Raw genomic sequence first — 26,040 nt, forward strand, 5'->3', positions numbered from 1 at the left:
AATAAATCAATTCATAAAAAAAATCCTACTCGTATGCCCAGAGAAGTCGAGCAATTTCCCCAAACCGGAAAAATTCCTAGACTTGATCCGGAATCGAACCCAGCCACCTCCAGCATGGTCTTGCTTTGTAGCTGCACCTTTACCGAATGAACTAAGGGAGGCCCCCCGTTCCGGACATAGATCTGAAGTAATTGATATATCTCACAAGAAATCGATTAGGTCAATTTTGATGGTTCTAAAATGGCTGTGCTCTAGAATAAGTTTTATGAATTGATGTCTTTTATGAACGTTTTAAATCTTCCGGAGGACCTCTTAATGGCCTCCAAAGTTTTTTATTTCGGTTATAAGCAGATTTAAAGTCATTTAAATATCTCCGCAAGTGAGCTTCATGAATTAACCTCTTATACGGATGTTCCGAATGTTCCGGATTTTTCGCAGGACTACCTCTGGGGCCCTGAGTCAACTGTTATATCACAAGCCTAAATTTATTATCATATCACTATTACAAATCTTTTCGAGAAAAATCGAAACTTTTGGATCCAAAAAACCTGGACATCGTCACGATATTCGCAATGTTTTTTTTATAGTCTGTAAAATCTCAAAAACTTCTGGAGCAGCTAGGACTCACGGAGTTTGCAATATTCTAAGAGCTACAATCACTCCCAATGCTCATCCAGAAGTATTCTGACATTCTGAAGTCTGGTTAGAACTGAAGGCTGTGGAAGTTCTTAACATCCGATCTATATAGTGCTCCAGAAGTTCCAGTAAATCCTGTAATTGCAAGAATATTCCAGTGAACTGTGTTCCTCAGTGAGCTCCTGGAATTTTCTGGGGTTCTACAATTTCAAGAAGTGTGTTTCGAATTCTAACACATATTGGTCCTCCGGAAGATCGATAGTATCCTTAAAATGGAACAACCTAAACGTTGGTCTTGAATGTTGGGAGAATATCAAAATATCAATTCTCACCAAAGATCAAAATCAAGCTTGATTTTCGTAGACAAACACCAAAAAGCAAACAAATGCAATTGACATTGCAAGCTGTGATATCGCAGCTCGCAAATCTCACCAAACCGTGGTGAGATTGAGTTTGATTATGTTTGCTTTACACTCGAACGCAGCCGAAACTTCCACAACGGCTGGCAGCAGTCGCTTCGTGTCTGGCGTCGGTGAAGAGAAAAAAGAGAGCAACGGAATCATTTTTGCATCGATTCAACTCTCAGCTTCAGCTTTACACGTTGTGGATAGTCTCGCGCAATGTCAAAGGAGCTTGTAAAATCAGTATAAAGCAAGCATGATATTTTGCTCCAATATCACGCGTGATATTGAGAGCGTATGAGAGTGGAAAAATATCAATTTGTTAATGATTGTGCCATCACTGGTCTTGATATGCAACTGTTCCCATTTTCCCCCAGAATAAACACATGTAGTGTGATGTAAGAATAGCTTGGAGTCGTGACCTGAATGTGATCTCAGTAAGCCAGGCTACGGCACTGTAGGAGACCTGTAAAATTGGTATTACTGACGCGTTAATATCAAATTCATTCAATTTCCTTAACTTATCGAAATAAATAGAGAAATCGCGTTGACGGGTCCGGTGGTTGACAGACAAGCGTGACAAACAATTTGAGCTGATTAGAAGCTGAATAAGCCATTTTGTTATGCTGAACAAGCATATTTTTTGTCCTGAATAAGCGCGTATTCAGCATTTAACGTAGATCTGTGATCATTCCCAGCTGAGGTCGTTGGGATTTTCAGAGGCGATCAAAGCTCAAGCTCAAGCCGTTGGTCCAGACCCATGTGTTTGTTGATGGGTACGGTATCTAGAGTACAGGTGTTGAGTCGCCTTCTTGGTGGAACAGATACCGACGTAAGATAAACAAAAATTAATGAAAATCCTCCTCTTGGATTAGCTCCAATCTCCAAAAGGGCGAAATTCGTTAGACCGAATGATTGATTAGGTTGAATTTTGTCAAGTGAAGATTTTAATGGCTTAAGAAATCAAAAGGTCAGATGGTCGAAAGGTTAAAATGGACGAAAGGAAAAATATGCAATTAGTCTGAATTGACTTCGAAAATTCAACCTTTCGAAAGGTCAAAATGGACAAAAAGTCAAATGGACCAAAGATCAAATTCACAAGACGTCGAATGAAATTTAAAGGAGCAAAAGGTCGAATAAATAAAATGTCGAATGGACAAAACTGCCGTGAGATGACAATGTGACGTAGATCTACTTTATTTTTTATTTTTTCAGAAAACAATTTTTTGCGATATTACGATTATCGCGCAAATTTTCAAAAATTTTTACTGGATCTGTATAACATGATTTAGACAAAGCTACACATATGAACCATGATGACTAAATAGCATTTAATTTGACTACCTTCATTTTGTCTGCATACTTCAAATCCAAATTTTGTTCAAGTGTTTAATGGTATTATGGATGCATAACTCAAATGAGGAGAAAAGCGAACATCTATCATGGTGGCGTTTACGTCAATTTGTCATTTCACGGCAGAAAAGATCGAATCGACAAAAGGCTAGATGGACCAAAGATCAATTGGAATCAATTGGACACAAAGGCGAATGGAATCTAAAAAGACATAAGGTCTAATGGTCAAAAGATCGAACGGACCAAAGGTCAAATGGACAAAAGTTCGAATGAAATTTAATGGAGCAAATGGTCAAGTTAAATGGACAAAAGTTCGAATGAAATTTAATGGAGCAAATGGTCAAGTGAACAAAACGTCGACAAAATATCGTATGATATACAAAAGGACAAAAGATTGGATGGTCGAAAGGCTGAAATGTATGGACAAATAGTCTAAATGGAGTTCAAATGGACATAAGGTCTAATGGACAATGAAATTTAGATGAGCAAAAGGCCGAATGAACAAAATTTTGAATGGACAGAAGGTCAAATGAAATTTAAGGTGGAAAAATTCTGAATGAATAAAATGTCGAATGGACAAAAAGGCGATGGTCGAAAGGTTGAAATGAACGAAATATCTAATGGTCAAAATTGACTTCCAATAAGATCTAATGAACCAAAAGTCGAATGAAATTGAAAGGAGAAAAAGGCCGAATTAACAAAGGCCAAATGAAATTCAAGGGGGCAAAATTTCGATTACACCAAATGTCGAATGGAATTTAAAAGGACAGATGGTCGAAAGGTTGCAATGAACGAAATATCAAATGGAAAAAATGGTCCAAATTGACTTCGAATGGACATAAGGTCTATTGGTCAAAAGATCGATTGGACCAAAAGTCAAATGGACAAAACGTTAAATGGACAAAAGTTCGAATGAATTTAATTGAGCAAAAAACCGAGTGAACTTAACGTCGAATGGACAAAAGGTCGTATGAAATACAAAAGGGCAAAAGGTTGGACGGTCAAAAAGTTGAAATGGACAAAGGGTCGAATGGAAAAATTGTCTAAATGGACTTCGAATGGACATAAGGTCGAATGGACAATGAAATTTAAAAGAGCAAAAGGCCGAATGAACAAAATTTAGAATGGACAAAAAGGCGAATGTAATTTAAAAGATGTCGGTCGGTCGAAATATCAAATGACTTCGAATGGACATAAGGTCTAATGGACAAAAAGTCGAATGGGTCAAAGGTCAAATGGACAAAATGTTAAATGGACCAGAGGTCGAATGAAATTTAAAGGAGCAAAAGGCCGGATGAACAAAACCTAGAATGGAAAACAGGCCAAATGCAATTTAAAGGGGCAAAATTTCGAATGAACCAAATATCAAATGGATAAAAAGGCGAATCGAATTTAAAAGGACAAAATGAATGAAATATCGAATGGAAAAATGGTCCAAATTGACTTCGAATGGACATAAGATCATAACAAAAAGTCGAATGGACCAGAGGTCGAATGAAATTTAAAAGGGAAAAAGGTTGGATGGTCAAACGGTTGAAATGGACGAATGGTCGAATGGAAAAAACATTCAATGGACAAAAGTACGAACAATGTTTAAAGAGACAAAAGGACGAATGAACAAAATGTTGAATCGATAAAGGGTCGCATGAAATTTAAAAGGACCAAAGTTGGGATGGTCTAAGGCTTAAAATGGACGACATCCAACCGGACATTTGGTCAAAATGGATAAGAGTTCGAGTGAACATAAGGTCTAATGGGCAAAAGGTCAAATGAACAATACGTCGAATGGACAATACGTCAAATGGATAAAGGATCGAATGAAATTTAAAACGATCAAAAGTGGAATGATCAAAAAGTTGAAATCTACAAAAGGTCGAATGAACAAATGGTCTAAATGGATAAAACATCAAATGGAAAAAAATGTCCAGTTCACCAAAGGTCGAATTGACCAAAGATCGAAGTGACCAAAGATCGAAGTGACCAAAGGTCGAAGTGACCAAAGGTCGAATTGACCAAAGGTCAAAGTAACCAAAGGTCGAAGTGACCAAAGGTCGAAGTAACCAAAGGTCGAAGTGACCAAAGGTCGAAGTGACCAAAGGTCGAAGTGACCAAAGGTCGAAGTGACCAAAGGTCGAAGTGACCAAAGGTCGAAGTGACCAAAGGTCGAAGTGACCAAAGGTCGAAGTGACCAAAGGTCGAAGTGACCAAAGGTCGAAGTGACCAAAGGTCGAAGTGACCAAAGGTCGAAGTGACCAAAGGTCGAAGTGACCAAAGGTCGAAGTGACCAAAGGTCGAAGTGACCAAAGGTCGAAGTGACCAAAGGTCGAAGTGACCAAAGGTCGAAGTGACCAAAGGTCGAAGTGACCAAACGTCGAAGTGACCAAAGGTCGAATTAAATTTAAAGGATCGAAAGGTCAAATGGACAAAGGTTTTTGTTTTTTTTTTACTATATTAAAGTGATTTTAAGTCGTTTAGACTAGTTCATCACAAACTGGACAAAAGTTCGAAGGGACAAATGGTCAAATGGACGAAATAACGACTAAAATTTTCAATTGCTTTTATCTGTCAATGAGCTACTCATGTTTCAAATAAGAAGTCATCTATAAGAGCGAGAAACAACTTTCGGGCATTTCAGTAAGATTGCTCAAAGTCTACGTTTAATTTACTTGCTTTGCTCAGCATATTGCCTTTCCTACTTTTTTTTTATTTATATTTTTTATCCACTAAAAGTGATTCAGCATTTTGATCTTTTTGACCGTTACCATTCCATAGCAAAACGATATAGTGGTTCTCAGAATTTCGTAAAAAATAGGTAGTTTAATTCCTTATTGCAAAATATTAGATCCGTATTTTTTTTATTTTGTCATTAGGGTGACCATTTCCATGTTAGGGTGGTCCAAAAAATATATTTTGTCAAAAATGACTGTTTTCAAAAATTCATAACTTTTGAACAACAGGGCCGATTTCAAAGATCAAAACATGAAGGTAATTAAAAATAATTTTGAGAAAAAAAATATAATGATATTGACAAAATTTTATTTTATATTGAAAAACATTGATTATGGTTTTAATGGTATGTAGACAGAGGCCGCAATATGTTTTTATATTTTGCGTTTTTGAGTTTTTTTTTGCAGTTATCAAGTTTTGGGTTTTCGCTCAATACTCCTATGTGACTAGACTATCATGCGTCTCCATAGGTTTACAGCAACTGTAACATGGTTCCCGAATATAATTGATTTTTAAGTAAAGCTATTCGATTGGGGCTATTTTAAAAATTAATGAGTGCTATCTTGAATTCATATATTTTTCATGCGTATGCAAAAATATTGAGCCACGGATTTTACTAATTAAAAATTGTGATTTTGAAACAACTCTGTAATTTAGGCAATTCATTTACCAAAACTTTAGATAACCTTATAAAACTACCAATTTTGGTTACTGGGGGAAATTTTACAGTTATACTCATATTTGAGCAAACTATGGACTGTTCATGAACAAAGTAGACCGATTTTAAAAGATTTTAAGCCCCCTCCTTCTTCCGCATAAACAATCGTCCATGTAATTTTTTGGAAATTTGTTTTCCCCTTTATTGCATTAGTTAGCCCATCATAACTTAGTTTCAGAAACCAAAATTTGCAAGCGAGTCAATACTTTCCAACTGCACACACAGAATCCTGATTGCAGACTTATCGATTTTGACCCATTCCCCAAATAGAACAGCGGCACTGATCAGCCACTCATTTCACGCCCAAAACAGGAAAATCCAATTAATTACTGTCACTAAACTCCAATCTCCAGCCGATTGTCCACGAGTGAGCGGCCAATCTTATGTCTCCCTCTCGTTAATGCCCCATCCATGCACAAAATCCAACGCCGGGCCAGACCAGGCCAGGAACCTCATCAAAACTTCCCATACCGCTGTCGATTTTAGTCCAGACACTCCATCCCCGGTCCCCTTCCGACGCCTCCGCAAATTTTCCACGCGTCGCATGTTTTTCCGGGGTGCATCAAACTCGTCACTCACACCCACACAGACGTGCGCGAGCGCGCTCCCCCGAAATAAATGTTCCGTGTCTGGTCTGCGTCTGCCACTTGCTCCTACCACCCCCCCTCCCCACCAGAATTCCCGTCAATCCCATTCCGCACGTTTCCGATTTAAAATAAATGTATCCTGTCAGTAGTCCCCCTTCCCCAAACCGTCCCCCAAGGAAAACCGACTTCCAGACAGAGCCTTACCCAAACCGGAACCGGAGTTGAAGCGAGTGAGCGAGAGAGCACTAGCGACGTCAGCCCCATAACCTACCCCTAACACAAATGGCATTGATGGCTTGTCGTCCTCGTCGTCATCGTCGACGACGTTGGGAACCAAATTTACACGCGGCCTCAAAAGCACCCTCGTGACAAGTGAGCGAGCCAGCGACTTTTAACAACAAATCAATTCCCTCAGATGCCTGTTCCTATCGGAACAGGAAGCACACACCACCCGCCTACAACATCAACAATAACTTCGACAACGACGACAGCGACCGGTAGCTAAAAATATTGATTTTGTCTACGCTGTTTTTCGCCGGATTTTCCTTGGAAACCCCTTCTCTCCGTCTGTCTGCGTTTTGCTGCATTATCCGTCCCCATTGCCTGTGCTGAGAGAGTGTTCGTGTGCGAGACGTCTAGACGGGGTTTTTCCGAATCCGTGGTTGGGCGGGGTGGGCCCGGTCCCGGTGGGTGGTTGGGATTTGTGGGGTGTGAAAGGTCCTGACTCGGTTTCACCAATACCAATTGAGCCGGTTTGTGCCGATCGCATGGCTGTGTTGGTGGCCGTGGGGAAAATGAGTGCTGCTGAGTGCCAAACAGAAGCAATTTCAGATCGAATTATCAGTTGGAAAGCAATCAATCGATAGGCGGAAGTCGATCGGTGATACGAAAAATCGTATGACTTTTACTCCCACTGCGAGTAGCATAAAATATTCACTATGGATGCCCTCCCCAAAATCTACAACACACAAAGTTGTCCACATTGTATCGCTCTCTGGATGGAGGCCAAAACTTTGCCGCAACCCGGAAGAAATGCCCAGTCATGTGCACGGTTATAAATACAACCTCAAAATGCAATTCATGCGAGGCGAAACACTGGCAGTCTTCCAGTCTGTCCCTTCCATGGCAGCAATTTTAAATCTTCGGCTCTACCTACATCATAATCATAAATATTACCATCGTTTCATTGCGCAGCATAGAGATAAATATCGAAGCAGCCACACGTGTTCAGCATTTTCCACCATCACAGTTGACCATGATCGCAGAGTTTCGCTCATTGCGGTCAAAAACTGTCAACCGGTCGGTTTAGGTGAAAATTCATCCCCCAAAAAAAAAAGCAGATTTTCCTTAACCAAAAATATCGATAGTGAAAATTCTAAAACCACCCCCTCACGTCTTTGAAGTGCTCGCGAGTGATTGATTTCAATTTTGAAGAGATGGAAGCAAGTGACTCGGACGGATTGCAAAAACTCAAGATTGCCACCAGCAGAGGTACCGTGCGTTTGTGATTTATAGATCTGATCACCTGTCTCATCTAGGTGGAAAGGGAATGATTCCCACGTTTTATTTTCTTCAATGTTAAAGCTTCACTCGAATTCTTGTTGATCTTGTGGTTGCTTTTGGATCATGCTCCTTGCTGGTTGAAGGAACGCCCAAAAAACGAACTCTAAAGTGCTTTTCTATCTGTTTCAAGCTGTCATGCGGTGCTCTTCATCCACTTTTCATCCCCCATGTGTTACACATTTTCAAATATTTTTTTCTTAACACGCACTGTCAAGTCATTTTGAGTAATTTGATTGCAATTGAGGCTGCTTTGATTACATTTTCCATACTTATTTTACAAAAACCACCTCCGTAAGGACCCAAACGTAATGTGGATCGGAAACGGCAAGTTTAAAAGTTGTCACAAATGACAACAAGATGTCTTACCGAAGTAGACTTGGTTCTAACTACAGTCAACTCTTCCTTTCTCGATATTCTACAAGCATCGCTGCCTCCCTAACTCGATGTGATTGTATTCATTTCCCTATGTATTTTTATCTCTTTCGGTAGCTATCGATTTTTAAGAACTCCAGACCCTAACCTTGTTAAGCCAAACCTCAAAGCGCTGTTCTATCCAGACATGGATGCTTTACGTGGCAACGCCACGCCAACTACTGAGAATTCTAGATAGAGCTGGAACTAGGCCGTAACAGCTGTTGTAAACAATGGCTTCTCTCGATGTTTTCTAGGAACTCAATGCACGCCCACGCAAACCAACATCCCCATCGAGTAGAGGAAGTCTTCCCCTACCCGATGGGGATGTTGATTTGCGTACACGAGCCTTGACTGTCTAGAAATCATCAAGAGAAGTAATTATTTACAAAAGCTGTTACGCCCTAATTCCAGCTCTATCTAGAATTTTCCTAAAGTTATCGAAACTTCTCCCAAATCCTTGCAGATGTTCATTGATTGGACTCCCGTGAATTTCCAGAAATTTTCGGTACTGCCCCGAAATGCACGTACCTTCTGTCAAACAAATTAAGCTTTTGTGAATTTTTAGCGACTTTTCTAAGCTTTCTGGATTTCCCTGAGATCCTTTCAACATCCCTGAAGTTCTCTGGACTTCCTAGAAACTTTCTGAGCTTTCAGAAATTCCATAGAGCTCCATAACAGTTGCCATAATTTTACTGAGCTTAATCGAACTGTCTTAAAGTTCTTTGATCTTTCGTGAAGTATGCTAACGGAATTTTCCAACAAAAATCTCCAAACTTTGTTGAACTTCTTTGGATTTTCCTGACGTTTCCACATTTTACTAGATGTTCTCGGAACTTAACTGGAATTCTCGGAACTTCTTTGAAGTACGCTGGCCTTCTGTGAAGTTTTCTTAACTTCTTTGGAGTTCTTTGGAGTTTTCTGAAATTATCAGGACTTTCCTATGGTTTGTATTCCAGAAATTCTAAATCCAAATAATTTTCGCGGATCCAAGATTGTTACTGAAGGGCCGTTCCAGACTAAATAGCAAAAATAAGTTGACTTTCAGACTCGACCATCTCCGATTTGCATGAAACGTTACTAAATTAAAAGTGACGTTTCTTAGTTAATATTTGTTAAAAAATGTCAAATACGCCATTTTGGATTTTTATTATGAGATTCAAAATGGCCGCATTTTAGCTCAAATGTAAATGATTGGCCATCACAAACAATTATGCAAAGTTTCATGCAAATCGGAGAAGGTCGAGTCTGAAATTGAACTTATTTTTGTTATTTAGCCTGGAACGGCTCTTTAGTGACAATCTTGGATCCACGAAAATTATTTGGATTGAGAATTTCTGGAATACAAACCATAGGAAAGTCCTGATAATTTCAGAAAACTCCAAAGAACTCCAAAGAAGTTAAGAAAACTTCACAGAAGGCCAGCGTACTTCAAAGAAGCGTTCGTCATTCGACGCGGAACAGATTTGAAGTTCTAGAAATGATATTGAAATGCATGGAATTGCCCTGAATTTATAGAAGCTTTCAACAACTTAAAACAACAGACTTTCCTTAAAAAATTCGAAGCATCCCTGAAGTTATTGATACCACACTAAAGATCTGAACTTTCCTCTCTTCGTTCTTCAAAATCAGTCATCTCCTTGAACTTCCCTCAAGCTTTTGGAACTTGCCTTATGTCCCGGTAATCATCCTGAAATTTCTGAAGATCGTGCAATTTCTAGTTTTCGGAACATATATGAAATTATATAGGGATTTCCCACAGTTCCATGAAAATTGCAAGTTCCTGCATCTTTACCCTAAAGGCCCACGCACATTAGATCCGGATTGGACGCGTTGCGGCAAAGTGACAGCTAAATCTATTGTCTATAACTGTCAAATTTACGTCAACGCAACGCAAACGGATCTAATTTGGGTGACCCTTAAGAGTTTGACAAATTGACGTTTGAATGTTTGTTTACAAAAGCAGAAATCGATATAGACCTCTCTGACGTTTGTGAATTGCACAAGTATTAGTGCAGAACTTTGGGTAAATTCAATGGTTTTCTTACAATAATACTTACAATTTACCCCGAGTTCTGCACTCATACTTGCGCATTTCACAAACGTCAGTGAAGTCTATAGAAGGGATCATCAATCATAGACTTCTCTGACGTTTGTGAAATGCACAAGTATTAGTGCAGAACTCGGGGTAAATTATAAGTATTAGTGCAAGAAAACCTTTGAATTTACCCAAAGTTCTGCACTAATACTTGTGCAATTAACAAACGTCAGAGAAGTCTATAGATAAAGATCAATTTGAAGAAATTCGTATTGTTTATGTAAGAATTGGGTTCTCTCTGGGGTATTGCGGATATTGCTTATTCGTAATCTGCATTCGAAATGAAATCGAAATCCAAACTTTCCTCAATTTCGGTGCAACGGATCTATCCGATTACATTAGCAAAAAACCACCATCTTAGCCCCCCTCGGCTGTACTTTGGATGGGACCAAGCTGTCAATTTTGTTAGTGTTTGTGTCAAAAAGCAAACTTATTATGTTGCATTAAATTTTAATACAAAAACCGAGATGAAAGTTTATGATCTCGTTGTGCTCAAAAACGAAGACCTTTCAAATGATGCATAATAACCGAAATATTATTCAATATTAAACAACCCAATTTCAATACAAACTGTTTAAGAAGGGACAGCGCATAAACCGCCATTGCAGGAAGACGAGAACGGGATGGTCTTAAATGCCCAAAATCTGTCAACGTGATTTAGGGACAGGTCCTAACTTTGTTACAAGCTGCTGCAATCACCAGTTCACTGAGAATTTAAACAAGGTAAACAAACTCGTAGCGTCGATAACGACAAGTCACGCACATTTTGCTCCGTGGCAAGTGCTGGCAGATTTTGAAAACAAATCAAATCACGTTGCCAAATCGCCTGATAATATTTCCGCGAATCCCTACATATATTCATACAGGATTACTAGTTTGCCTGACAGAATTGGATGACACTAATGTTGCTCCTCACACCCTCTAGGCAACCGCCTCCTGCCAAAGTTCATTCATGCGTTGAATTCCGGAGAACTTCGAAATAAGGGCGTAATTGCTTTTGTAAACAAACACGCCAATCACCGATTTCTCGCGAATTAAAGCTCAATCTCAAAAACTAACAACACAAACAGGTAGAGGAATTACTCCTCTATCATTTGAAATTTTTTGTTTGCGAGATTGAGCTTTTATTCGCGAGCAGTCAGCGATTGACGTGTTTGTTTACAAAAGCAATTACGCCCAAATCCTAAAGTTCGCCGGAATTAGAAGCGTCTCGTAAAATGCTTTATGGCAGCCTACATGGGTTTTGAAATGCATCGTTCACTGAAGTTTTTGACACTAACTGGAGATTTGACTTTTCACTCCACCTTTTTTTTCCCGAGGCCAACGTCACATCCAAATCTCATCTACTTGCAGGAAATCTTCAGAATCGCCATCAATCGTCTTTCTATCTACTTAGCGTGCACGCAGCTAACCACCCCAAAACAAAACCTTTCCTGCATCGCAGATATAGTCGTCTCCCTCGCCCTTTCCCTCTCCTAGGAACAGAGGAAAATGAAACGATTTGTGATAACCAGTTAGTGTCAAAAAGTATACCAAACCTTTCATTACGATGCATTTTAAAACCCATGCATGCCGCCATTACCGATCGTGAAAAGCTGGATACTCCAGATAATGCAAACTACCATCAAAGCAAAGGCTTCCAGACCGTATCACCTCCTACTAGAGATTTATTGTGTAACCAAAGGCCATCGAACCGTAAATTATACAACCCTTAATCGGTCAACTGATAAGTTAATCACCCATTACTAGTCGATTTGAAGCACTCCCTAGTTACAGAGCGGTTGTGGAGACTTTTATGTGGAGTCAGAGTCGTAAAGTCGGAGTCGGATGCATTTTTGAGCATAAGGAGTCGGAGTCTGAGTCGAAGAAAAAGTATCGACTCCGAGTCCGACTCTGACTCCGAATGTTATGAAATAATCATTTGAAACCAGATCAAGCCCACGTCGTGCTCTCTTGCCGTGCGGATCTATTTGATTTTTGCTGAAGGAAGTATTACTGCTACCTGAAGCAAATACTCTAACTTGTTCGACTCGTATTTCTCTTCAATCCTTGTTTGAACCCTACCCGAAGTAATCCTGTTTCGATATCGATTTGGGACTCCTCTTCGATCCTTCAGATTATTATAGTAATCTGCTTGAAAGTAGATTTGGAGAACCGCAAAAGAAAAGGGCAATCTCTTGATCCCCTTTGTGATGAAATTCAATTGAGTAATCAATTTGATATGCTCACGAATGATGAGAATGATCCATCATCCAGGAAAAATTCCACTAAACATTTCTCCCGGCTTAATGCCAACCGATGAAAACTAACAATTGTAAATTGGCTCACTACTTGACTAGCCTATTGGTCACAAGAAAATCGATTAACGTACACCATTCTAGTCGAAATTCTTGTACTACACTATGTTTGTTTTGATTCGCTATGAAAGTTTGACAGATAAAATGAGGGGTTCGTGGGTTTTCCCATGTTTTGAGGGGTGCATCGATTAGCTTGGGACCGAAGAGAGTACCAGAGCTGAGCCAAAAAGTTGAGCACGTTTCTTCGGGACCTTCTATGCTAATGCCAAGAAGAAAAAGGTCCTCCCTATTGTGATAACCACTTCCAAAATTGATTCAATCATATCTAGATAGATCTGGAATCAGGGCGTAACAGCTTTTGTAAACAATGACTTCTTTCGATGATTTCTCAGAAGTCATGGCTCTCCCTAGCAAATCGACATCACCATCGAAGGAAGAGGAAGACTTCTCCTACCCGGTGGATATGTTGGTTTGTGTAGGCTTGCCTTGAATTCCTAGAAATGAACGAGAGAAGACATTGTTTACAAAAGCTGTTGCGCCCTAATTCCAGCTCTATCTAGATATTCAACTTGGGGGGCTGGAATGAAGTGAGTACTCAAAGGAAAATCTTAAAATATTAGTCGAAAGGTTGAGTTTAGTGTTAGGAATCCATATTTTTTATAAGGGTAGGGGGAGGAGGGGCATAGTGAACAGGTGGGGCATAGTGAGCATCCCGTAGTTTGGCCCTAAATCTCTAGCTCCATGAAACAAATCAACTGGCAGTAGGTTCAATATCATTATGATATTGATCCTACCACCAACCAATTTGTTCCGAATGGCCGGAAGTCCAAGCTGGTGCACGGGATGCTCACTTTGCCGCATCTGTTCACTATGCCCCTCTTAGGGATCGTCCATTAATTATGACACACTTTTAGGGGGAGGGGGGGTTGGAAACTGTGACGAGCCTTACAAAAAACAATTAAGGTCTATATAAAAAATGTGACAAAGGGGGGGAGGGTGGTGTTGAAAATGGGCTAAATTTGCGTGACATAATTAATGGACCTTCACTTACCCCTATGTCCATAAACTAAACGGAGGTGTTGGTATGTATGAATGAGCCATCAGTTTCGCTCAATTCTAGATAAACATTTCAAAAGGTCCTATCTGCATTGATCGATTCTCTTCATCAACATTCTCTTTCGTAAATAACCCAGTTGCAAAAACTTTCCCTGTTGTATTTAACATTGAGGACGCTAGATGAGAACCTCTTTTATCAAACTATGTTGTAAAAACAGCAAAAATCTATTTGCATAGCACTGGTTATCCAAAGAGAATCGATCAAAGCAGATAGAACCTTTTGAAATGTTCATCGAGAATTGTCAAACGGCATTGTTAAATTCAGTGCCAACATTTCAATGGCTTTAGCCATCGATTTCTCGCGAATACAAGCTCACTCATGAAAAATAATGACACCAACAGGTAGAGGATAGTTTCATCTATCAGCTGGCATTGTTAATTTGGAGGGGTGAGCTTTTACTTGCGAAAAATTGACGGTTAAAGTCATTGTTTGAAATGATGGCACTGCATTGTCAAACGCCATTGTTAACAAAAGTACTTACGTCGATTTCAATAAATGCTAAAGTTTTAATTAATCCATTAAGGGGTGGTCCATTAATTATGTCACGCAAATTTGACCCATTTTCAACCCCCCCCTCCCCCTCTTTGTCACATTTTTTGTATGAATCTTATTTTTTTTGTATGGCTCGTCACAGTTTTCAAATCCCCCCCTCCCTCCTAAATGTGTGACATAATTAATGGACCACCCCTAAATCCCAGGCTTCTGCATGACAACTTTTTTTATAGATATCAATTAAACGTACCACCATGACTAGAATTCATCGTTTATTCATCATTCTAATATTCAGAAAGGATCTCGATTTTTAAAAGTCATGCATTTGTCGGTGGAAAAAATGCATCATATTTTGAAATCCTGGTTTTTGCTAATCGAAGCTCTTGAATATGATGCACATTGAAACAAACAAATATGATTCATTTACCCAACTGACTATAATAGGTACACGGCGAATGAGAACGACTCAAATTTGAGTTTAGTTCACTCATAATCGCCAAAAGTGCAGGAACTCAGCGATGAGTTAATTTGCCTCATGTTTTCCCAGGTTTTTCCAGGATTTTCCAGGGAAAAATTCCCAAATTTGAGAAAAGTAAAGATTGGATTCACTTAGTCTATTGGTACTACTCCGAGACTGAATAAAATTTTCGTCAATTTCCTCATTTTCCGGCAGATTTTTAAGGTTTTCCACAGGAAACCATGGGACAAATTTTACTCATCGCTGAGTTCCTGCACTTTTGGCGATTATGAGTGAACTAAACTCAAATTTGAGTCGTTCTCATTCGTCGTGTAAAGAAATTCCGCTGTCATTTCCCCTACACGCTCAATTTGATTTGCCGAATCTCGGCAATCTGTTTTACTGAGATCGTAGCAAAAGTTTGGTTGCTAGTCTCGGAAGATGCTGTGCCGAATATCAGCAAACAACATCATGTTTGCTGATATTGCAGTACAATTGATTGCCGAGCACTCGGCTGTGTAAATCTCGATTGAAAATCGCGGAGATTCGGCAAAAAAAACTAATTGTGGCAGGACTTAGATCTAATTTTGGGCCTACTAAGCACAACCCGCGGTTTACCTCTATTTTTCGAGCGGATTTTTTTTCACGAAATGGAATGTTTTTGCTGCAGATGACTTTTAAATGTATTTACCTTTCCGTACGTACCGTACAAATTGATATAGAGTAACTAATTGTTGAAATATTGTTAAAAATCTAACACTGCTCCTCGACCCCAAACTCGGCGTACGAATTCTAAATTCGGTCTAACGCATTAAAACGCAATTGAATCGCTATTGAATTCACTTCGGCCTATCGGAGGAAGATACAAATTGATTCGTTCGAAGTGCTTCTTTTGTTTTTGAGAATAATGGGTGCAAACATTCATATCACGTGTTTTGTTTGTGTTCGCTTGGTAGCTTTTGAGCCGAAATCATGGATTAATTTGATGTTTTCTACTCGATAGACCCAAAATGGGCGATTAGGTCGAAGTAGTTCTCTGCCCTTTTGGCTTTTCCAAATCTGTATATTTTCTGTATGCTCATGTCATGTCTGCATTAGCCTCTGTATATTTACCAGCATAATGGTAAGCTCACTACACGCTAACTTGAAAGGCCCAATAATGAGGAAATTTTCACCCATTTTAAAGTAATGCAGCTTAACTAATTAATGGGTAAATTTTGTTTAATGAGTAGCTGTTACCCATTAAATATCTATTATGTGTAACAGTTACATATTAAATCAAGACCAGCAATTCAAAAAAGCCTCAACTCCATTTTGTAAACAAACCTTGTAAGGCCATTTTCTCGCAAACCGAAACCTACAATCGCAAACCTTAAACACAATAGGGTAGAGGAAAATTTCCGCTAGCGGACATTGAAAAATTGTCGCTGGCGGACATTGGTTCACGGCAAAATGGCCTTACAAGGTTTGTTTACTAAATGGAGTTGAGGCCGTTTCAATTGTTGGTCTTGCAATGGGTAAAAAATCTGCCATTGCAGTCAAATTCACCATACACTCAAAAAATTTCACGCGTCATCATCATGTACCTCACACTTAATTTTGCACTTATTGTGAAACACATCCCTTTCATGTGTGAATCTCATGCTTTGAACCATGCCTCGAAACTATTAGTTCGAATTGTGACGCCCTTGGATTCTATGTGCCTCACCTGCTGATATCAATAGCTTTGCACATCATAGTTCAATTTTCTACAATATTCTACTTTATCGACTTCTACTTCACCGGCTCAAAAATTTAATCGATTAATATATAAACAAAGCTGCCTGAGGGCAGAGAGCATACACATGCCTTTAAATTAATGGGTCTGATTTGGGAATTGATCCTGAACTGTTGGGTGGTGCTGCTACAGTTGCCTTCGTTCGATCTCACTGGCCCAGGGTTGTTCTCATATATGAGGCTGGTTGATAAGTATGAAGTTACAACTCATGTTTACAATGTTTACCTTGCAGAACAAGCATTTCACATCGCATTGAAATGCAAAACACTTCAAATCTATCTGTTTTGAACATTAGTGCGATTCAATGTGCAATACACTTGAATTGATAGAGAAAGATTATCAACATTTCATAGTTTGAAACACAAGAAATCAACGTGTAGAACACATTGAACCATTGGGAAATACACTTGAAATAAATGTGATTGTGCATATGAAATATCAAATGTTCAAACACATCGATCAGACGTGTGGAGTTTTTTTAGAGTATTTCGATATTGAAGGGACCATCGAGATATCATTACCAACAATTGAAAAGGCCTCAACTCCTTTTTGTAAACAAACCTTGTAAGCCCATTTTCTCGCGAACCGAAGTCTTTTAACGCAAACCAACAAAATAAACAGGTAGAGGGAATTCTCCTCTACCTCATTGTGTTTTAGGCTTACGAATGTAGGTTTCGGTTCGCGAGAAAATGGCCTTACAAGGTTTGTTTACAAAAAGGAGTTTAGGCCTTTTCAATTGTTGGTCATATTATGGAAAGATAGAGATATAGAACAAGAATAGCCTACTAGACCGTTTGAAGGCACCGAGATAATCATCGACAAATCGAGACCAATTATTGAAATAGGCGGAACAACCAAACGTAAACAATGGCTTTAAACGCAAATTTCTCGAGAATCAAAACACATCCAAGCAATCTAACACCAGCATCGGATAGAGCAAACTACCTTTATCGAATGACATTGTTGGTTAGCGTGTGTGTGTGTGTGTGTGTGTGTGTGTGTGTGTGTGTGTGTGTGTGTGTGTGTGTGTGTGTGTGTGTGTGTGTGTGTGTGTGTGTGTGTGTGTGTGTGTGTGTGTGTGTGTGTGTGTGTGTGTGTGTGTGTGTGTGTGTGTGTGTGTGTGTGTGTGTGTGTGTGTGTGTGTGTGTGTGTGTGTGTGTGTGTGTGTGTGTGTGTGTGTGTGTGTGTGTGTGTGTGTGTGTGTGTGTGTGTGTGTGTGGGTGTGGGTGTGTGTGTGTGTGTGTGTGTGTGTGTGTGTGTGTGTGTGTGTGTGTGTGTGTGTGTGTGTGTGTGTGTGTGTGTGTGTGTATGTATGTGAGTGTATGTGTGTGTGTGTGTGTGTGTGTGTGTATGTGTGTGTGTGTGTGTGTGTGTGTGTGTGTGTGTGTGTGTGTTTTGATTCACGAGAAATTTGCATATCAATCCATTATTTACATATGATTGTTCCACCGATTTCAATTGTTGACCTAGAAATAGAAAAAAATGTTACATCTTGATATGTGATAACTTGAAAGTTCCCCATAATGAGTGATTGAAAGTGGCTTAACTCATTACAGTCAAATCTATATCTTGATATATAGATTTGACTGTAATGAGTTAAGCCACTTTCAATCACTCATTATGGGGAACTTTCAAGTTAGCGTCTTTTTGACCTCACACTGAATACGCATTTTCCCATAATTTTCCATTAACAACATAATGCACGAATTGTCAGAAAAAAAACCCCCGAAAAACTCGACCTTTTCCCATTCGTACTTCCGGAAACCAGATTTCCTCGTAAACACGGAACGATGACAATCGATTTAACTTGGCATCTCTTTTGTTTGTATTTGGAGTGTTTCCCAATTCAAGTTACGTCACCCCCACACCGATGCGCTTACATCATTCGACTGTTAGAGCTCTGTAAAAATGTCAAACATTGGCATTAAGCCGCATCAATTCAATTGAAAGAAATTCGGCAACAATTAGGCCTAAGTTTATATAATTCCTTTTTCATCCTTGCTCAAAGGAAACAGCTCCACAACAAAATCCAGCAACGCAACGATGCACGGAGGAGTAACTTGAGCAAAAATCTGGCAACAATTCGAAAAACCTGCTTTTTCATGTTTTCTATGTTGCTAAAGTACACAAAGTGGCAGGGGTTGAAAAACGTCAAATGATGTTTGCAAACTTTGGAAACTTTATAAAAAATGCGAAAATTTAGAGCTTAATTTTTTTCAAAAATTTAGATAAAAAGTACATTTTTATGCATTTTTGAACTTTTTTGTTGCTAAAAACTTGTCAAATCTTGCGAGATCAAATCATATATACAAATTAATTTTCAAGTTGTTATGAGCAGATTTGTGGGGAGAACTCATCTGGATCCATCCGGATCGGTATTTGCAAGCCTTTTAAAGTTGTTAGTTTTCGATTTATTTTAGATCAAATTTGACCAATTCTGGTTTTGTGTTTGTTTCAATTTAACTCAAAATTAATGATAACTACTTTTTACATTGCTTCAAGGCAAAAAAAAATAAAATTTTGGTCAGATGTTGCTACTCTGAGCTAGTAGGATTGTTAAGTAAGTTCTACTCGGTGAATGTTTGTTTTCATTTTGGTGATTTTGAAATTTACCTGTGACTGACCTTTCCCGGGGCTTCCGATTGGGATGAAGTTCACAAGGTTCTTTTCCACGAGCTGGTCCACCGTTATTGCATCCACCGAATTTGCCAATTCCTAAAAGAAAGCAAGTGAAATCAATGACGCGGTACTAGCTGAGGTAAATCAAACCGTAATTAATTTTCACGAACATTGCAATGTTCTTTTAGGTAGGTGTAGTGTTGGTACGGCGTGACGTATCCCGTTTTTCCTCCCTGCCGCCATTCCACGCCTAGATTGAGGGCAGCACAGCACAGCACACCCCACAATCGGTAGGTAAGTGTGTACAGCATAGGCAAACGCGTTGTTCATCAGCAGCAGCAGCAGCAGTAGGCAACAGGCAACAGGCAGCAGGCAGAGGTTTCCACACTCAAACTAGAGCTCAAACACGCTCCTCTTGACTTCACGGGACGCACAGACGATGGAGTCCACCAGTTGCTAGTGTAGAGAATAGTAGTAGGCAGAGCGGTTCGAGTTGGTTAGTTAGCCTAGGAAACGTGTGTCAGATTCTGGATTTGATCCTGGTTCGCGATCGGCTTGGCTGCAGCAGGATTCGTCCACTTGATGCACCTGTGAAGAATTGAAGAACTTGCGTGAGACGAGAGGATCTACCGGGAGAACTCGATTGTGCATCGGCGAGTACGTCGTTGGTAAGAATTTTGCGGTAGGATGGTACCGAAAGGGGCAAGGGAATTTATGAGGTGGGTTCAGATTGAGTCCTGGAGGACGATTTCGGAGGATAATCGCAGATTTTGTGTACGAAAAACGAGTTAATGAAGGTCATTACACTTTTCAGGTCGTTGACCCCGCGCACGATTTTTTTTTCCTGGTTGCCTTCTGTGTTGCGAATGTATTGGAGGAGGCGGCAGGGTGGTGGTGATTGATGCCAATTTGGGGCTGTGTACGGGCTACGGTTGTGTTGGTCTACTGCGGCTGTGTTTGTGCGGGAGTCGATTCGCGAAACATGAAACAACGGTATAATGGGAGGAAACACGACGGCATGCACCTTTACCAAGCCTCCCGATGAAGGTCCAGCAACGTGAGCTCGGTGGCAAAAAATATCCAATTTAGTGGATGGAACCGGAGCCCGGCGGTGTGAGTGTATGGGTCCACGAAACATGGGAACAAATCGTACCGAAATTGGCGGAAGAAAATTTGCAAAAGTTGCGAATTCCACGCCAGTATAGGTGCGCGAAATTCTTCCTCGCACACGCACCTATACACCGAAAGAGATGGGTCGTTTTCTTCATTTTCGGGGGTCTACCCCCACATGAAACCCACCGCTGCCGTCGTCATCATCGCAGCGGGGGGAGTTCTTGAATTTGGAAACATGTGTATTACAAATTCACAGACACAACCACAGAATGACGACGAACGAACCCGTACCGTATCTTCGAATCTTGGATTCGCAGTCTCTGATACGTCCGATTATATCACCGTAATCTCACTGTATGCGGCTTTTTGTCACATTTCATGCTACCATGTGTCCAGAGGCACCGGAGAAAAATTCACATTTCCCTTTGGATCACATTTTTCGCAAATTCACACTTAACCAGTTGCTTTGCAATGATGTTGGTCAAGCCGAACGATGCCTAACAAGTCCCGATGACGTCACAAATGTTGCAAAACAGTCCAAAAGCGGCAAAATTTCACACTTTCCTGTGTACAGATATCCTGCAAGGCTACCCGGATAGTCCTTTTGAACTTCTTTCAGGCCCAATTGCTTCAGCCCGACTCCAAAGTTCGGAAGTGGGACCATTTCCTCAGTCCGAAAATGGCGACCATCAAAGAACTCACATTAGAACACGTACCAGAGCCGGCGTCAGGTTCATAGCTGGTCCAAAAGCAAATGTTAAATTTGCCAAACGGATTTATCCTCCACCATTTATTGCACATGGCGCACATTATAAGTGCGATCATCCGTGGATAGTCATTTCGGTGTCTTCGTCGCAGATTAGCGATTCCGCACTTTTCAGGAGTCCAGTTTCAAAAGCAAAATACAGCACAACTTATCACATCGAATGTCTTGATTTTCTTTGCCCGCGCATTGTAGCAAGCGCACTTTTCGCAAAGATAACCCAGCTCCGAAAGTAGGTCAAATTTGTCACACACACACACGCATCGACCGTTACACTCAAAACTGTCGCTCTCACGCTGAACTTGAACCACTTGCCAGCGCTTCGCAAACGCATCTCGCACCGATGGTGACCCACTCGGGCCACCGAAACTTCCAAGACTGTGGGGACTGTTTTCACTTTCAACGGGCCCAACCCGTCGTCATCGTGCGAAATCTAATGACTGCCAAAAAAATAGCAAACGCACGCACACTCCGGTTCCCCCCCGAAAATAAAGCCAAAAAAACGCACATTTTTGCTTGTCTATGCGCCTTTCCTACTCAAATCCTCAATCGACCGACCAATACACGCAGTTTGACCTACTTTCTGCGCGAATTTCGAGGTCGCGCCGCTGCGTTAACGCACCTCGTGTACGCACTTGGGAGCGGGAACGAGAGAGAGAGAGCGGGAGAGGGTCGCAGCAGGTTCCGCGATTTATTTCGCGAAGCACAAAAGAAGACGCGAAACGTGCAACCCCCTCAAGTCAACCAAGCAGGCCGATTGTGCGTATCTTTTGCATTTCTTCGTCTTCTTGCAGATTGCCGCCGCCACCGCCGCCGCGCGCTCACTCGCTTGCCTTCGCCCGTAAAGTCGGTGATTCAATACCCAGCTTGCCGGGTCATAGTTTTTTTTTTTTGGCTTCTGCAAAGTGCGAAACGCACACTTCCTTTGTTTGACGCTTTTGCCAAAAACTCTCATTTTCCTCCGTGGCGGCGTCTAACCCTTTCGCATTGTGTACTGTTTACGCACAAAAAAAACGCATACTCGCAATTCCCGCGTTGTCTTTTTAAATTTTCGCACGTTGTTTGCGAAAACGATGCGAAAAAAAATTGGTGTGTAGCGTTTTTTTTTTTCTACTTTGGTTCGGTTGGTTTCGCATCTAATCCATACGCACTCATCGGCTAATGTTTTAAAAGTGTATACATTTGCTGCAGCTGTGTGTGAATGTGCGATTTTTTTCTTCTCTGTTTTCAGGCGGACACGCAAAATGCGTGTATGCGTTTGCAAACGCGCTCGCGGCGACCTTGAGCTAGATTCGCACAAAACCGAACCCGCCGCAACACACAATCGCATATCATCGTGTCGTCATCCGTCTGCGGTTCCCGAACGAACACAACGCACCGCACGCACTTTGCACTGCTGCGTCCCGTTCCCATGCATGATTAGTTATTTTTATTAGTCCAGTTCTATTTTGACCGGAAGCGTTAGATGGCAACGCATTGGGAATTGGCCTACCCCTTCCACGGTGTGTCTATAAATTTGTGTTGTTCATCGCTATTATGTAATAATCTATATAGATCTGCATGAGGGTTAGTTGGATGAAACAGCGACGGCTACAGTGACTCTTTGTGTACCACCCTCTCTCTCTCTCGACGTGACGGCGACGACGACGACGATGATGCGTGAGAGCGAGCGGGGAGAGTTTGCTCGCTGCTTCTTTGCCCTGCTCTCATGCCAGCAGCAGAGTCGTCGGCACGCATCCCACGGGCTCTCGTTGTGTCCACCATTGATGACCATCACATCACCACCGGTGATGAGAACGGGGACTATTATGGCTTTGGTTGGGAATCCTGACCTTGCACAAACGGCGCGGACCCACGAAAATGATGCGTGACATCTCCCTCTCTTTTTTTGTGGCTGCTGCTGCCCATATGCGTAACAATGCGTTTGAAATGTATTACCGGTATCTCGCCGCGAAAGGGCGATCGGGTGGTGATTCCGGATTTGTTTACATTGCGTGCAAACTGTCTTGTTTCAAATGTTAATTAAAGTTCTTTTTGTTTCTCTCTTTACGTTCTATTACAGAAATGGCTGAAGGAAATGGAGAATTGGTCGAGGAAATGGCAAATCAGAAACTGGAAGGAGCTGGCGATGGCGAACGGACAGAAGACTACACTAAACTGCTAGAATACGGGCTCGACAAAAAGGTAAGCTGGGCAGATATACAATTGGTCTAATTTTGAGTATCATGAGTGTTGCATAAATTAGTTTGCAACTACTAGGGTTATTCATCTAATTTCCAGTAAGGTGTAAGGTTATGCGATATATCGAATTATTTCGCAATTTCGCGGAATATTTTGAAGCTGTTTCTTTTGATTTTGTTTTCATATCGTTTCGATTAGAACAGACAATTTTGCGTTGATTTTTTTTTCACATTTTAGAAAACTGTTTACCGGCAAAACTGTCTCATCAACGGTAAAAAAAATCACCACAGATCTGATATTATTCTAGATAGAGCTGGAATTAGGGCGTAACAGCTTTTGTAAACAATGGCGTCTCTCGATGATTTCTAGAAATCCAAGGCTCGCCCACTCAAATCAACATCACCATCGGGTAGGGGAAGACTTCCCCTTCCCGTTGGTTACGTTGGTTGGCGTGGGCGTGCTTTGAGTTTCGAGAAATCATCGAGAGAAGCCATTGTTTACAAAAGCTTTTACTCCCTAATTCCAGCCCTATCAAGTATTGTTAGCTTAGTAAATTTGATGGTATCGGTCACCCATTATGGTTGAGTTGATTAAACTCAAAAATATCTTCAAATTTCCGAAAGTTATCTCGATTTGCATGAAATCAGTTGCAATATGTGTCAGTTGGTATCAATTTTGATTTTTAACTTCTACTCTAATCCTGCTGCTGGTTTTATCGCACCAAACAGTAAAGTTAAGGTAAACAATCATATGAATTGAAAGCATGAAGTACAGATAAGCTTCAAAACACGACCTACATTACAAACTAAAACTATGATTACTAAACTGCCCTTCTTCGCATGTCGGTCCCATGGCAAAAATCAGCAAGCCGAGAAAATCGCATTTTTAGCTTCATTCGTACCATTGCTTCTTATGTGATGAGACAACCAATTTGGCTGTCTTTCCAAACTTTTTCAGAACAAAGTTATTGAGTTCATCCAGTATTAAGAAAATATGAGTGATCAGCTACCATTTGCATTGTAAAACTCAGTTTTGACAAAAACTGCTATGGGACCGACATGCGAAGAGCGGCAGTAAAGTACTTGAAAATAATTCCTATTGTACCAGAAGCCACAGGATTCAAAGTTAGGTCGATATGCTATTTACGAATATGAGTAAATTAGAACTCAGATATCAATGGGGACAAAGCACTGATTATTATGAAACATATAGCGATTTTTTTTATTATCCAATTCCAACCTGGATCGAGTATCAAGATCGGGTCTGCTTGTTTTCTGACAAACGTCAGTTTGATCGTGTGTTTTTAAAACCTACCTCAGGGTGAGGTTCGCACTGACAAAAAGTTCGGTTTCGCACTGATAAGATGCTAATGCAATTATAAAAGTTGACAAGCAGAAAGTTGTTCACTTTTTGATGATACGTATGTTCCAGCGGTCCTTCAAAAGCCCCGACACATCAAAATGATCAAAAATTGATCCTACAATTCCAGTTTGTTGTAAAAAAAAAAACTTTCGTAGTCTTTTTTTAGAACACACTGAAACTTGAACTTACATGAAATTGATTTCCAGGATATAGGGGAAATGGCTCTAATGTTGGCCTATGGATCTGAGAATGGGCCCATCGCTAAAAATCTGCCATTCATCAATTTTATCTTGATGAACACGTCATTGGGACGGTACTAATTTATATTTTTGGTCGCTATTGAACATTTCAAGAACAACATGTGAAAAGGGCATACAAGCTTTTTGTAAACAAACATTCTTATGCCCTTTTCTCGCGACCCATATGACACCAACGCAAACCATCAACATCGCCGGATAGGGGAAGGTTTCCCCTTCCCGATGATGTTGTTAGTTTGCGTGGGCGACCCTCGGTTGGCGAGAAGAGGGCCTACAAAGGTTTGTTTACAAAAAGCTTGTATGCCCTTTTCACATGTGGCTCTTGATTTAGTCCATTTCTGAGTTTATGTATGGACCCAAATTAGGGGCATTTAGGCCGACATGACATCCATTTCCCCTAGATACTATTTGTGGCATCATAAGATCCAAGAAATAAACATTTTTCTTTCGACTATATGATGCTTAGAGAGAAACTTAATCAGTTTTTTTTTTTTTTATCTAGTTCGTTTATTTGGAAGGCTCAATTGCGTTAGCTTTACGGAGCCGATAATTCATTGTTCACTGTATGTAACAAAATTCACTTAATTCTATGTCTAGTAGGAGTTGGGCCGATTACTCGCGGCTTACTCGAGGTTAGAAGGGTACATTTTCGAAGGATAGGATCAGGGGAGGAGCTTGGGGTAGGGTTTCGTTGTCTCATCAGAGCGTTGTCGCCAGTATGAACGGTAGTGCTGTTCTAGCTTCGTCCGGAGTTCGACCGGCTATGGTGGGTGACCAGTGGGCGACGATGAGACTCATCGAACTTAATCAGTTGTAGATGAATTAGTGAAGCAAAGCAACTGAGCCTGATGAGTTTTGAAAATGTCTATCGCTCTATATCTTTATCTGTAAGCCCCTTTCTTTCTATATATTTATGAAAACGTAGAAGTTCATTGAATATATTCTCTCCTAAACCTGCGAGCAGGGTGTCACAATATCAGTTTCCAACGATAAAACAATGCGACGAAGTTGAAGTCGAGCAGCTTCGCAGCATTCTAGAACCTCAGTCGGCGTCTACAAACAAATTTGCAATCGCTCGTCTCTCTTTCTCCCGTCGCTTCATTTGACTGTC

At 40.6% G+C, this 26,040-nt stretch overlaps 1 protein-coding gene across 17 annotated transcripts in view; it reads left to right on the plus strand.

Annotated features, from left to right (window-relative positions):
• Syp (Syncrip) overlaps positions 1–26,040 on the plus strand; it is a 121,236-nt gene that overhangs the window by 40,003 nt on the left and 55,193 nt on the right. For 8 of the 17 annotated variants that reach the window (XM_065239845.1, XM_065239847.1, XM_065239842.1 and 5 more), the window contains exons 1-2: positions 7,891–7,913; positions 23,192–23,313. In XM_065239845.1, the coding sequence (XP_065095917.1) occupies positions 23,194–23,313 (120 nt within the window). In that variant the 5' untranslated portion in view covers positions 7,891–7,913; positions 23,192–23,193. Of the gene's footprint in view, positions 1–7,874; positions 7,914–23,191; positions 23,314–26,040 lie in introns of those variants that run through there. The other 9 variants (XM_065239846.1, XM_065239848.1, XM_065239832.1 and 6 more) reach the window with 3 other exon arrangements.

Source organism: Ochlerotatus camptorhynchus, unplaced genomic scaffold (assembly GCF_037179485.1).
Source record: "Ochlerotatus camptorhynchus isolate MF236.1 unplaced genomic scaffold, CSIRO-AGI_Acam_v1.1 ptg000062l, whole genome shotgun sequence".
NCBI classification, from domain to species: Eukaryota; Metazoa; Arthropoda; class Insecta; order Diptera; family Culicidae; genus Ochlerotatus; species Ochlerotatus camptorhynchus.